The following is a 14,469-nucleotide window of genomic DNA, read 5'->3' on the forward strand; positions in this document are numbered from 1 at the left end:
GTCTTCTCACCAGCACGTCAGAAGCAGCATATTCTGCAGGTTCTTGGTACCACATTAAGCTTCGATAAGGAAGGCAATGAGGCGTTAAATGTATCAATGATTCTTTTTCAAGACCACCCTCCAGAGTTCTGTGGGTGGCAAGATTTCAGATGTGGATACCCACCACGCATGATTACGGACTTCACAACAGAGTGTACAAAATCCAATTCCACTCTATGGGGGTTATTCAGGTTTGTTGGCAAACCTAAAAGCACACTAATGGGCAAAACCATGTGCACTGCAGGTGGGGCAGATGTAACATATGCAGAGAGACTTAAGTTTGGATGGATTATATTGTTTCTGTGCAGGGTAAATGGTAGCTACTTTATTTTTTACACTGCAATTTAGATTTCAATTTGAACACACCCCACCCAAAACTAATCTCTGCACATGTTACATCTGCCCCACCTGCAGAGCAGACTGGTTTGTCCTTTTTTTGGTTTGCTAACAAACCTGAATATGGCTCTATACCCAGAGGTAATAGGTTTCAAGTACCTTCCCCACCAGTAGAACTGGAGGCATTATAGAACAGCTTACAGACTTTGCTGGAGGAATAATCTATTCCTCCTGTTCCCTTACACACAGGCACTGGTTGTATTGCAAGCTTTTCTTGGTTGAAACAGCATTCTGGGGGTTCCCAACTGGTCTCAGTGTGTACCCAGCTTTAGCTACCTCGAACTGAGTGATACACAGTATATTGTCTGATCAGACCAGACATATTGCTCACATCGACGTATATCGGGCAGTGGGGTGGTCTTCAGGTTGCCAGTGGCCGGCCTCCCGACAACCACCATACCGGCGCCGGAATTCCGACCGCCTGCATACAGACAACTTTTCTCCCTCTTGGGGGTCCACGACCCCCCTGGAGGGAGAATAGATAGCATGGCGCGCTACAGCAAGACCGCAAGGGGCTCATTTGCGCTCGCCCAGCTGTCAGTATGCCGGCGGTCAGGATTGCGGTGCGCTGGTCGCCGGGGGCCCGACCGCCGGCAACACAAACTACACCCGGGCAGTGTGTATGCCCAGTATGCGGGAGCCCACGGTGCTGCACATCAAATCAGACGATAACACTAACATCCTGTAGTATGCTAATGAAGGATAGAACATGATCAGTCCATCCTTCATTAACATCATGCCAGTGTGTATGGCCAATCCTGCTGACGGGCATTCGTTCCGCTGTCTAAACAAATGCCCATTGCTCCAGTGTGTACCCAGCTTTATTCAAACAAGCAACACAATTCGATTGGAGCAAGTATAAACCATTATGCAGTTGACTGTGAAAGATTTCCTTGCCTTCATAGATATACAAAGTTATTAACTCCACTTTCTTACAATCTGTTCCAGGGATACTTAAGGTGAACACACACTGGCCGATATATCGGCTGTTCAACTAAAGGGCCTATACCTCGCTGGTCCGGCCAGGGTGTACCAGCGATATGTCTGTTCACAGACACGGTCAGCCCTGCAGAACAGCCAATATATCAGCGCATTGTGCTGTGTTTACAGGCGGTCAGTCAGCCGCACACTCTGCACAAGCCGGCAGTGATTGACAATGCAACAGGGCGGGTGCTTGTAAATGCCCTTCCAGTTTGTGACGTCAGTCACGCTGAATGAGGCAGTGTGTATGTGCAACACACTGTCCGATCCGACTGTAGATAGATCTGGAGGTAGATAGTTCTGCAAATCTGTAAGCGTGTACCCAGCCTTAGACAGACCAAGTACTACTCAGAATGTCTCCTTCCCCAAGGATCTACACCAAGGTGCTGGTAGCACTTATGACCATACCCTGGAAGGAAGTAATCACAGTACAGGCTTATCTGGACAACATTCTTGTGACAGGAATGTCAAAACATGTAGCAACAGCTCAGCTGATGATGTTCCTATAGGAACATTGTTGGATCAAAATCATCTGGTGCCTTCTCAAACATCGCAGAACTTTTCTGGCAATTGGAGAGTGGTTGCTTTCATAAGTAGCAGAACCAAGATGGCAGAAGCGTCAGCCATGTCATGGACATAAAAAAATAAATAAATAAAAATTAGCTCTTTAAATGGGCATTGCAGAGAGATTCAGTGAGACCTGGAAAATATGCACCGTTAGGGTGCCAAACTGCCCTCGAAGGGCTCTATAAATGTTCAAAAAAAAAAAAAAAAAGGCTAAGAACTTCCTAGATTAGTGAACTTGTCAGTGCAATTTCAGTTACCTCTCCAGAACAAAAAGAATTCTCCACTTTTTGTCCTTCTTGCCCTTGCAAGATGGATCAAGGATGTCACTGTGCAGCCTAACAAGGGGAACAAATGTGAGGAACCAGAAATTATAAAGTCACATTATACAAGGTGGTGGTGGTGACATCCTGGGAAGTTCTCAGAGCAGTGCTGAGGCCTATGCAGGTGATCTTTGCAAAGCAACAGAACGATCATCTCTACATATTTTAAACATTCTGTCCTTGATGTGACCAATTCTGTGTATGCTCCGTTAAATTATCTTAGCACTCTGTTCATTATATGGTACCCCCCCTTCATTTTTATATATTAGTTGGCTATGACACCTGTATTAAGACCATGGAGTTTGAAAAGGAAGTGGAAGCAACAATGAGGTAACTATAATGAAGCACTTCATTAGTAACTGAATCAATGGTTTGCAAATCTGCTAACGTACATGGGCCCTGTTCAAAAACATTAATAAGTGCTGTAATATAATATTATGGATGGAAGAGAAGACTCGCATTCTAAAATCTGGTATCTAATGCTTTTACTTACACACAGAAAAGAAATTAGATTGGCAGGAAACCAATTTTCAAAAATTAGATCATTGATATTCACTATTAATGGAATGGTGCCCCAAATGTTGATATGTAACCCAAAAGGTTTAAGACCTACATTTGCATGTTCATGGAAAATATAGTCTACTTACTACATCGCTCCAATGATAACTGTAAACTACTGGAAGATCTCCTTAAGATCTACACATCGTCTTACCTGAACCATTCTTTCAAACATGTGTGCCAGAGGCAAATAGGAAATGTGTGTATCACTGGAGCTCAATGTCAGTAAGCTCTGGAAAATATGACAAAAATTCCTGAACACATGAAAAGCATACACATTCTGCCTACCTCCACAACTCTCTCAAACATATGCGCCAATGGCAAGAAAGAGATGAGAACATCTTGAGTAGAGGGAACCGCCAAACCCTGGACACCAGAAGGAAGAAACAGCAAAATAATTTTCGCAAAGCAAATTGAATCACGAGATGTTAGAGTTCATTAGTTGATTTCCATGCATTAATTTCTAAAGTAAATACAACAAGACTTAACAGGAAGTGAAACACTCTTAAAGCAGCTGATGCAAAGCCTGTAGACAGCACCATCTCTCCACGCACCACTCTGTATAGTTTTGTGTTTTCTCAGAAATGAGGTAAGGAAACAGAATATGGCTTTCATAAAAGCAGAGATAAAAAAAATAAGATTTTACTCACCGTTAAATCTATTTCTCGTAGTCCGTAGTGGATGCTGGGAACTCCGAAAGGACCATGGGGAATAGCGGCTCCGCAGGAGACTGGGCACAACTAAAGAAAGCTTTTAGGTCACCTGGTGTGCACTGGCTCCTCCCACTATGACCCTCCTCCAAGCCTCAGTTAGGACACTGTGCCCGGACGAGCTGACATAATAAGGAAGGATTTTGAATCCCGGGTAAGACTCCTACCAGCCACACCAATCACACCGTATAACTCGTGATACTATACCCAGTTTAACAGTATGAAAACAACTGAGCCTCTCAACAGATGGCTCAACAATAACCCTTTAGTTAACAATAACTATGTACAAGTATTGCAGACAATCCGCACTTGGGATGGGCGCCCAGCATCCACTACGGACTACGAGAAATAGATTTACCGGTGAGTAAAATCTTATTTTCTCTGACGTCCTAGTGGATGCTGGGAACTCCGAAAGGACCATGGGGATTATACCAAAGCTCCCAAACGGGCAGGAGAGTGCGGATGACTCTGCAGCACCGAATGAGAGAACTCAAGGTCCTCCTCAGCCAGGGTATCAAATTTGTAGAATTTTGCAAACGTGTTTGCCCCTGACCAAGTAGCAGCTCGGCAAAGTTGTAAAGCCGAGACCCCTCGGGCAGCCGCCCAAGATGAGCCCACCTTCCTTGTGGAATGGGCTTTTACTGATTTAGGATGCGGCAGTCCAGCGGCAGAATGCGCCAGCTGAATTGTGCTACAAATCCAGCGAGCAATAGTCTGCTTAGAAGCAGGAGCACCAAGTTTGTTGGGTGCATACAGGATAAATAGCGAGTCAGTTTTCCTGACTCTAGCCGTCCTGGAAACATAAATTTTCAAGGCCCTGACTACGTCCAGTAACTTGGAATCCTCCAAGTCCCTAGTAGCCGCAGGCACCACAATAGGTTGGTTCAAGTGAAAAGCTGATACCACCTTAGGGAGAAACTGGGGACGAGTACTCAATTCCGCCCTATCCATATGGAAAATCAGATAAGGGCTTTTACATGACAAAGCTGCCAATTCTGACACACGCCTGGCTGAAGCCAAGGCCAATAACATGACCACTTTCCACGCGAGATATTTTAGATCCACGGTTTTAAGTGGCTCAAACCAATGTGATTTTAAGAAACTCAACACCACGTTGAGATCCCAAGGTGCCACTGGAGGCACAAACGGGGGCTGAATATGCAGCACTCCTTTCACAAACGTCTGAACTTCAGGTAGTGAAGCTAGTTCTTTCTGGAAGAAAATCGACAGAGCCGAGATCTGTACCTTAATGGAGCCTAATTTCAGGCCCATAGTCACTCCTGCTTGTAGGAAATGCAGAAATCGACCTAGTTGAAATTCCTCTGTTGGGGCCTTTTTGGCCTCACACCAAGCAACATATTTCCGCCATATGCGGTGATAATGCTTTGCAGTTACATCTTTCCTGGCTTTAATCAGCGTAGGAATGACTTCCTCCGGAATGCCCTTTTCCTTCAGGATCCGGCGTTAACCGCCATGCCGTCAAACGCAGCCGCGGTAAGTCTTGGAACAGACAGGGCCCCTGCTGCAGCAGGTCCTGTCTGAGCGGCAGAGGCCATGGGTCCTCTGAGATCATCTCTTGGAGTTCCGGGTACCACGCTCGTCTTGGCCAATCCGGAACCACGAGTATTGTTCTTACTCCTCGTTTTCTTATTATTCTCAGTACCCTTGGTATGAGAGGCAGAGGAGGGAACACAAACTGACTGGTACACCCACGGTGTCACTAGAGCGTCCACAGCTATCGCCTGAGGGTCCCTTGACCTGGCGCAATATCTCTCTAGTTTTTTTGTTTAGGCGGGACGCCATCATGTCCACCTGTGGCCGTTCCCATCGATTTACAATCAGCGTGAAGACTTCTGGATGAAGTCCCCACTCTCCCGGGTGGAGGTCGTGCCTGCTGAGAAAGTCTGCTTCCCAGTTGTCCACTCCCGGAATGAACACTGCTGACAGTGCTAGTACGTGATTTTCCGCCCATCGGAGAATCCTTGTGGCTTCTGCCATTGCCATCCTGCTTCTTGTGCCGCCCTGTCGATTTACATGGGCGACTGCCGTGATGTTGTCTGACTGGATCAGTACCGGCTGGTGTAGAAGCAGGGATTTTGCCTGACTTAGGGCATTGTAAATGGCCCTTAGTTCCAGAATATTTATGTGTAGGGAAGTCTCCTGACTCGACTATAGTCCTTGGAAGTTCCTTCCCTGTGTGACTGCCCCCCCAGCCTCGAAGGCTGGCATCCGTGGTCACCAGGACCCAGTCCTGTATGCCGAATCTGCGGCCCTCTAGAAGATGAGCACTCTGCAGCCACCACAGCAGACACACCCTGGTTCTTGGAGACAGGGTTATTAGGCGATGCATCTGAAGATGCGATCCGGACCATTGGTCCAACAGGTCCCACTGAAAGATTCTGGCATGGAACCTGCCGAAAGGAATTGCTTCGTAAGAAGCCACCATCTTTCCCAGGACCCGCGTGCAGTGATGCACCGATACCTGTTTTGGTTTCAGGAGATCTCTGACTAGAGATGACAGCTCCTTGGCTTTCTCCTCCGGGAGAAACACTTTTTTCTGGACTGTATCCAGAATCATACCCAGGAACAGTAGACGTGTCGTCGGAACCAGCTGTGATTTTGGAATATTCAGAATCCAACTGTGCTGGTGTAGCACCTCCTGAGATAGTGCTACTCCCACCAACAACTGCTCCTTGGACCTCGCCTTTATTAGGAGATCGTCCAAGTACGGGATAATTAAAACTCCCTTTCTTCGAAGGAGTATCATCATTTCGGCCATTACCTTGGTAAACACCCTCGGTGCCGTGGAGAGTCCAAACGGCAGCGTCTGGAATTGGTAATGGCAATCCTGTACCACAAATCTGAGGTACTCCTGGTGAGGATAGTAAATGGGGACATGCAGGTAAACATCCTTGATGTCCAGGGATACCATGTAATCCCCCTCGTCCAGGCTTGCAATAACCGCCCTGAGCGATTCCATCTTGAACTTGAATTTTTTTATGTATGTGTTCAAGGATTTCAAATTTAAAATGGGTCTCACCGAACCGTCCGGTTTCGGTACCACAAACAGTGTGGAATAGTAACCCCGTCCTTGTTGAAGTAGGGGCACCTTGATTATCACCTGCTGGGAATACAGCTTGTGAATTGCCGCTAGCACAGCCTCCCTGTCTGAAGGAGTAATCGGCAAGGCAGATTTTAGGAACCGGTGGGGTGGAGACGCCTCGAATTCCAGTTTGTACCCTTGAGATACTATTTGCAGGATCCAGGGATCCACCTGTGAGCGAGCCCACTGATCGCTGAAATTTTTGAGGCTGCCCCCCACCGTACCTGGCTCCGCCGGTGGAGCCCCACCGTCATGCGGCGGACTTGGAAGAAGCGGGGGAGGACTTTTGCTCCTGGGAACCTGCTGTTTGTTGCAGCCTTTTTCCCCTACCTCTGCCTCTGGACAGAAAGGACCCGCCTTTTCCACGCCTGTTTTTCTGAGTCCGAAAGGACTGTACCTGATAAAACGGCGCCTTTTTAGGCTGTGAGGGAACATGGGGTAAAAATGCTGACTTCCCAGCAGTTGCTGTGGAAACTAGGTCCGAGAGACCATCCCCAAATAACTCCTCACCCTTATAAGGCAAAACTTCCATGTGCCTTTTTGAATCTGCATCCCCTGTCCACTGGCGAGTCCATAAGCCTCTCCTAGCAGAAATGGACAATGCACTTATTTTAGATGCCAGCCGGCAGATCTCCCTCTGTGCATCTCATGTATAAGACTGAGTCTTTTATATGCTCTATGGTTAGCAGAATAGTGTCCCTGTCTAGGGTGTCAATATTTTCTGACAGGGAATCTGACCACGCAGCGGCAGCACTGCACATCCATGCTGACGCAATAGCTGGTCTAAGTATAATGCCTGAGTGTGTATATACAGACTTCAGGATCGCCTCCTGCTTTCTATCAGCAGGTTCCTTGAGGGCGGCCGTATCCGGAGACGGTAGTGCCACCTTTTTAGACAAACGTGTGAGCGCTTTATCCACCCTAGGGGGTGTCTCCCAACGTGACCTATCCTCTGGCGGGAAAGGGAACGCCATTAGTAACTTCTTAGAGATTACCAATCTTTTATCAGGGAAAGCCCACGCTTCTTCACACACTTCATTTAATTCTTCTGATGGGGGAAAAACTACGGGTAGTTTTTTCTCTCCAAACAGAATACCCTTTTTAGTGGTACCTGGGTTTATATCAGAAATTTGTAACACCTCTTTCATTGCTTCAATCATGCAACGAATGGCCTTAGTGGACATTAGACTAGACTCATCGTCGTCGACACTGGTGTCAGTATCCGTGTCGACATCCGCGTCTGCCATCTGAGGTAGCGGGCGTTTTAGAGCCCCCGATGGCCTTTGAGACGCCTGGACAGGCACGAGCTGAGAAGCCGGCTGTCCCGCATTTGGCATGTCGTCAAATTTTTTGTGTAAGGAGTCGACACGTGCACGCAATTCCTTCCATAAGTCCATCCACTCAGGTGTCTGCCCCGCAGGGGGTGACATCCCTTCTATAGGCATCTGCTCCGCCTCCACATCATTATCCTCATCAAACATGTCGACACAGCCGTACCGACACAGGGAATGCTCTAACAGAGGACAGGACCCACAAAAGCCCTTTGGGGAGACAGAGTGAGAGTATGCCAGCACACACCAGAGCGCTATATAATGCAGGGACTAACTGAATTATGTCCCCTATAGCTGCTGTTATATATACTGCGCCTAAATTTAGTGCCCCCCCTCTCTTTTTTACCCTTTTCTGTAGTGTAGACTGCAGGGGAGAGCCAGGGAGCTTCCTTCCAGCGGAGCCGTGAGGGAGAAATGGCGCCAGTGTGCTGAAGGAGATAGCTCCGCCCCTTTTTCGCAGACTATTCTCCCGCTTTTTTATGGATTCTGGCAGGGGTAATTATCACATATATAGCCTCTGGGGCTATATATTGTGGTATTTTTGCCAGCCAAGGTGTTTTTATTGCTGCTCAGGGCGCCCCCCCCCCCTAGCGCCCTGCACCCTCAGTGACCGGAGTGTGAAGTGTGTATGAGGAGCAATGGCGCACAGCTGCAGTGCTGTGCGCTACCTTGGTGAAGACTGATGTCTTCTGCTGCCGATTTTCCGGACCTCTTCTTGCTTCTGGCTCTGTAAGGGGGACAGCGGCGCGGCTCCGGGACCGAACACCAAGGCCAGTTCCATGCGGTCGATCCCTCTGGAGCTAATGGTGTCCAGTAGCCTAAGAAGCCCAAGCTAGCTGCAAGCAGGTAGGTTCGCTTCTTCTCCCCTTAGTCCCTCGCTGCAGTGAGCCTGTTGCCAGCAGGTCTCACTGTAAAATAAAAAACCTAATTATATACTTTCTTTTTAGAAGCTCAGGAGAGCCCATAGTGTGCATCCAACCTCGGCCGGGCACAAAATCTAACTGAGGCTTGGAGGAGGGTCATAGTGGGAGGAGCCAGTGCACACCAGGTGACCTAAAAGCTTTCTTTAGTTGTGCCCAGTCTCCTGCGGAGCCGCTATTCCCCATGTTCCTTTCGGAGTTCCCAGCATCCACTAGGACGTCAGAGAAATAAGAATTTACTCACCGGTAATTCTATTTCTCGTAGTCCGTAGTGGATGCTGGGGACTCCGTAAGGACCATGGGGAATAGATGGCTCCGCAGGAGACTGGGCACATCTAAAGAAAGATTTAGGTCTATCTGGTGTGCACTGGCTCCTCCCCCTATGACCCTCCTCCAAGCCTCAGTTAGGATACTGTGCCCGGAAGAGCTGACACAATAAGGAAGGATTTTGAATCCCGGGTAAGACTCATACCAGCCACACCATATAACTCGTGATAGGAACCCCGGTTAACAGTATGATAACAACGGAGCCTCTGAACAGATGGCTCGCAATAACAACCCGATTTGTGTAACAATAACTATTTACAAGTATTGCAGACAATCCGCACTTGGGATGGGCGCCCAGCATCCACTACGGACTACGAGAAATAGAATTACCGGTGAGTAAATTCTTATTTTCTCCGACGTCCTAGTGGATGCTGGGGACTCCGTAAGGACCACGGGGATTATACCAAAGCTCCCAAACGGGCGGGAGAGTGCAGACGACTCTGCAACACCGAATGAGAGAACTCCAGGTCCTCCTCAGCCAGGGTATCAAATTTGTAGAATTTTGCAAACGTGTTTGCCCCTGACCAAGTAGCAGCTCGGCAAAGTTGTAAAGCCGAGACCCCTCGGGCAACCGCCCAAGATGAGCCCACCTTCCTTGTGGAATGGGGTTTTACAGATTTAGGCTGCGGTAGTCCCACCACAGAATGCGCCAGCTGAATAGTGCTACAAATCCAGCGCGCGATAGTCTGCTTAGAAGCAGGAGCACCCAGTTTGTTGGGTGCATACAGGATAAACAGCGAGTCAGTTTTCCCGACTCCAGCCGTCCTGGAAACATAAATTTTCAGGGCCCTGACTAGGTCCAGTAACGTGGAATCCTCCAAGTTCCTAGTAGCCGCAGGCACCACAATAGGCTGGTTCAAGTTAAACGCTGATACCACCTTCGGGAGAAACTGAGGACGAGTCCTCAACTCTGCCCTATCCATATGGAAAATCAGATAAGGGCTTTTATAGGACAAAGCCGCCAATTCCGACACACGCCTGGCCGAAGCCAGAGCCAACAGCATGACCACTTTCCACATGAGATATTTCAAATCCACAGTCTTAAGTGGTTCAAACCAATGTGATTTCAGGAACTCCAAAACCACATTGAGATCCCAAGGTGCCACTGGGGGCACAAAAGGAGGCTGAATACGCAGAACTCCTTTGACAAAAGTCTGAACTTCAGGCAGTGAAGCCAGTTCTTTCTGGAAGAAAATCGACAGGGCCGAAATCTGGACCTTAATGGACCCCAAATTTGAGGCCCAACGTCACCCCTGCTTGCAGGAAATGCAGGTATCGACCCAGTTGAAATTCCTCCGTTGGGGCCTTCCTGGCCTCACACCAAGCAACATATTTCCGCCAAATGCGGTGATAATGTTTTACGGTGACATCCTTCCTGGCTTTGATCAGGGTAGGGATGACTTCCTCCGGAATGCCCTTTTCCTTCAGGATCCGGTGTTCAACCGCCATGCCGTCAAACGTAGCCACGGTAAGTCTTGGAACAGACAGGGCCCCTGCTGCAGCAGGTCCTGTCTGAGCGGCAGAGGCCAAGGGTCCTCTGAAAGCATCTCTTGAAGTTCCGGGTACCAAGCTCTTCTTGGCCAATCCGGAACCACGAGTATAGTTTTCACTCCTCGCCTTCGTATTATTCTCAGTACCTTGGGAATGAGAGGCAGAGGAGGAAACGCATAAACCGACTGGTACACCCACGGTGTTACTAGAGCGTCCACAGCGATCGCCTGAGGGTCCCTTGACCTGGCGCAATATCTTTTTAGCTTTTTGTTGAGGCGGGATGCCATCATGTCCACCTGTGGTCTTTCCCACCGGTTTACCAGCATTTGGAAGACTTCTGGATGAAGTCCCCATTCTCCCAGGTGGAGGTCGTCCCTGCTGAGGAAGTCTGCTTCCCAGTTGTCCACTCCCGGAATGAACACTGCTGTCAGTGCTAACACATGATTTTCCGCCCATCGGAGAATCCTTGTGGCTTCTGCCATTGCCCTCCTGCTTCTTGTGCCGCCCTGTCTGTTTACATGGGCGACCGCCGTGATGTTGTCTGATTGGATCAGTACCGGCTGGTTCTGAAGCAGGGGCCTTGCTTGGCTTAGGGCATTGTAAATGGCCCTTAGCTCTAGAATATTTATGTGAAGCGAAATCTCCTGATTTGACCACAGTCCTTGGAAATTTCTTCCCTGTGTGACTGTGCCCCAGCCCCGAAGGCTGGCATCCGTGGTCACCAGGACCCAGTCCTGTATTCCGAATCTGCGGCCCTCTAATAGATGAGCCCTCTGCAGCCACCACAGCAGCGACACCATGGTCCTTGCCGACAGGGTTATCCGCTGTTGCATCTGGAGATGGGACCCGGACCATTTGTCCAACAGGTCCCACTGGAAAGTCCTTGCGTGGAACCTTCCGAATGGAATCGCTTAGTACGAAGCTACCATTTTTCCCAGGACTCGTGTGCATTGATGTACCGACACCTGTCCCGGTTTTAGGAGGTCTCTGACTAGAGAGGACAACTCCTCGGCTTTTTCCACTGGAAGAAACACTTTTTTCTGGTCTGTGTCCAGAATCATTCCCAGGAACAGAAGACGTGTCGTCGGGACCAGCTGTGACTTTGGAATATTGAGAATCCAGCCGTGCTGTTGTAGCACTTCCCGAGAAAGTGCTACCCCCACTACCAACTGTTCCTTGGACCTCGCCTTTATCAGGAGATCGTCCAAGTACGGGATAATTAAAACTCCCTTCTTGCGAAGGAGTATCATCATTTCGGCCATTACCTTGGTAAAGACCCTCGGTGCCGTGGATAAACCAAACGGCAGCGTTGGATAGCCACCAACACTGCCTCCCTGGCAGAGGGAGTTGCTGGTAAGGCAGATTTTAGAAAACGGCGGGGGGGGGGGGGACGTCTCGAATTCCAGCCTGTACCCCTGAGATACTACTTGACGGGCCCAGGGATCCACCTGCGAGAGAGCCCACTGTGTGCTGAAATTTCTGAGACGGGCCCCCACCGTACCCGGATCCGCCTGTGAAGCCCCAGCGTCATACTGTGGACTTACCGGACGCGGGGGAGGACTTTTGCTCTTGGGAACTGGCTGTATGCTGCAGCTTTTTCCCTCTACCTTTGCCTCTCGGCAGAAAGGATGCGCCTCGCGCCCTCTTGTGTTTATGGGGCCGAAAGGACTGTACTTGATAATACGGTGCCTTCTTTTGCTGTGGGGTAGCCTGTGGCAAAAATGTCGATTTCCCAGCCGTAGCTGTGGAAACGAGGTCTGAAAGACCATCCCCAAACAGTTCCACCCCCTTATAAGGCAAAACTTCCATGTGCCTTTTTGAATCGGCATCACCTGACCACTGCCGAGTCCATAACCCCCTTCTGGCGGCAATGGACATTGCGCTTATTTTTGATGCCAGCCGGCAAATATCCCTCTGTGCATCACGCATGTATAAGACAGCGTCCTTTATATGCTCTACTGTCAGCAAAATAGTGTCCCTATCCAGGGTATCAATATTATCCGACAGGGAATCTGACCACGCAGCAGCAGCACTGCACATCCATGCTGATGCAATCGCTGGTCGCAATATAATGCCCGTGTGTGTATATATAGCTTTTAGGGTAGCCTCCTGCTTTCTATCAGCAGGATCCTTTAGGGCGGCCGTATCCGGAGACGGTAGTGCCACCTGTTTTGATAAACGTGTAAGCGCTTTATCTACCCTAGGGGACGTTTCCCAACGTGACCTATCCTCTGGCGGGAAAGGGTACGCTGCCAATAACCGTTTAGAAATTATCAATTTCTTATCGGGGGAAGTCCAGGCTTCCTCACACACCTCATTTAATTCCTCAGATGCAGGAAAAACTACTGGTAGTTTTTTCTCACCGAACATAATACCCTTTTTTTTGTGGTACCTGGGGTACTATCAGAAATGTGTAATACATTTTTCATTGCCTCAATCATGTAACGGGTGGACCTATTGGAGGGTACACTAGTCTCATCGTCGTCGACACTGGAGTCGGTATCTGTGTCGACATCTGTGTCTGCCATCTGAGGTAGCGGGCGTTTTAAAGCCCCTGATGACCTTTGAGACGCTGGAACAGTCACAAGCTGAGTAGCCGGCTGTCCTATGTCGTCAAACCTTTTATGTAAGGAGCTGACACTGTCACGTAATTCCTTCCATAAGTCCATCCACACAGGTGTCGACCCCTCAGGGGGTGACAACACATTTACAGGCATTTGCTCTGCCTTCACATCATTTTCCTCATCATACATGTCGACACAGCGGTACCGACACACAGCACACACACAGGGAATGCTCTGACAGAGGACAGGACCCCACAAAGCCCTTTGGGGAGACAGAGGGAGAGTATGCCAGCACACACCAGAGCGCTATATACCACAGGGATATCACCTATAAAGAGTGTTTTCCCTTATAGCTGCATAAATATATATATATATTATACTGCGCCTAAATTTGTGCCCCCCCTCTCTTTTTTACCCTTTCTGTAGTGCAGGACTGCAGGGGAGAGCCAGGGAGCGATCCTTCCAGCGGAGCTGTGAGGGAAAATGGCGCCAGTGTGCTGAGGGAGATGGCTCCGCCCCTTTTTCGGCGGGCTTTCTCACGCTTTTTGTGTTATTCTGGCAGGGGTAATTTACACCTATATAGCCACTAGGGCTATATATGGTGTCAGTTTTGCCAGCCAAGGTGTTAATATTGCTGCTCAGGGCGCCCCCCCCCCCCAGCGCCCTGCACCCATCAGTGACCGAAGTGTGTGGTGTGCATGAGGAGCAATGGCGCACAGCTGCAGTGCTGTGCGCTACCTTGGAGAAGACAGAAGTCTTCAGCCGCCGATTTTCCGGACCTTCTTGCTTCTGGCTCTGTAAGGGGGACGGCGGCGCGGCTCCGGGAACGGACGACGAGGTCGGGTCCTGTGTGCGATCCCTCTGGAGCTAATGGTGTCCAGTAGCCTAAGAAGCCCAAGCTACCACCACTTAGGTAGGTTCGCTTCTTCTCCCCTTAGTCCCTCGCTGCAGTGAGCCTGTTGCCAGCAGGTCTCACTGTAAAATAAAAAAACTAAACTATACTTTCTTTCTAGGAGCTCAGGAGAGCCCCTAGTGTGCATCCAGCTAGGCCGGGCACAGAAATCTAACTGAGGCTTGGAGGAGGGTCATAGGGGGAGGAGCCAGTGCACACCAGATAGACCTAAATCTTTCTTTAGATGTGCCCAGTCTCCTGCGGAGCAGT

At 49.2% G+C, this 14,469-nt stretch overlaps 1 protein-coding gene across 4 annotated transcripts in view; it reads right to left on the minus strand.

Annotated features, from left to right (window-relative positions):
* ACSL1 (acyl-CoA synthetase long chain family member 1) overlaps positions 1–14,469 on the minus strand; it is a 188,816-nt gene that overhangs the window by 43,140 nt on the left and 131,207 nt on the right. For 3 of the 4 annotated variants that reach the window (XM_063920730.1, XM_063920729.1, XM_063920731.1), the window contains exon 11: positions 3,150–3,227. In XM_063920730.1, the coding sequence (XP_063776800.1) occupies positions 3,150–3,227 (78 nt within the window). Of the gene's footprint in view, positions 1–3,015; positions 3,094–3,149; positions 3,228–14,469 lie in introns of all 4 variants that reach the window. The other variant, XM_063920732.1, reaches the window with a different exon arrangement.

Source organism: Pseudophryne corroboree, chromosome 1 (assembly GCF_028390025.1).
Source record: "Pseudophryne corroboree isolate aPseCor3 chromosome 1, aPseCor3.hap2, whole genome shotgun sequence".
Classification (NCBI taxonomy): Eukaryota; Metazoa; Chordata; class Amphibia; order Anura; family Myobatrachidae; genus Pseudophryne; species Pseudophryne corroboree.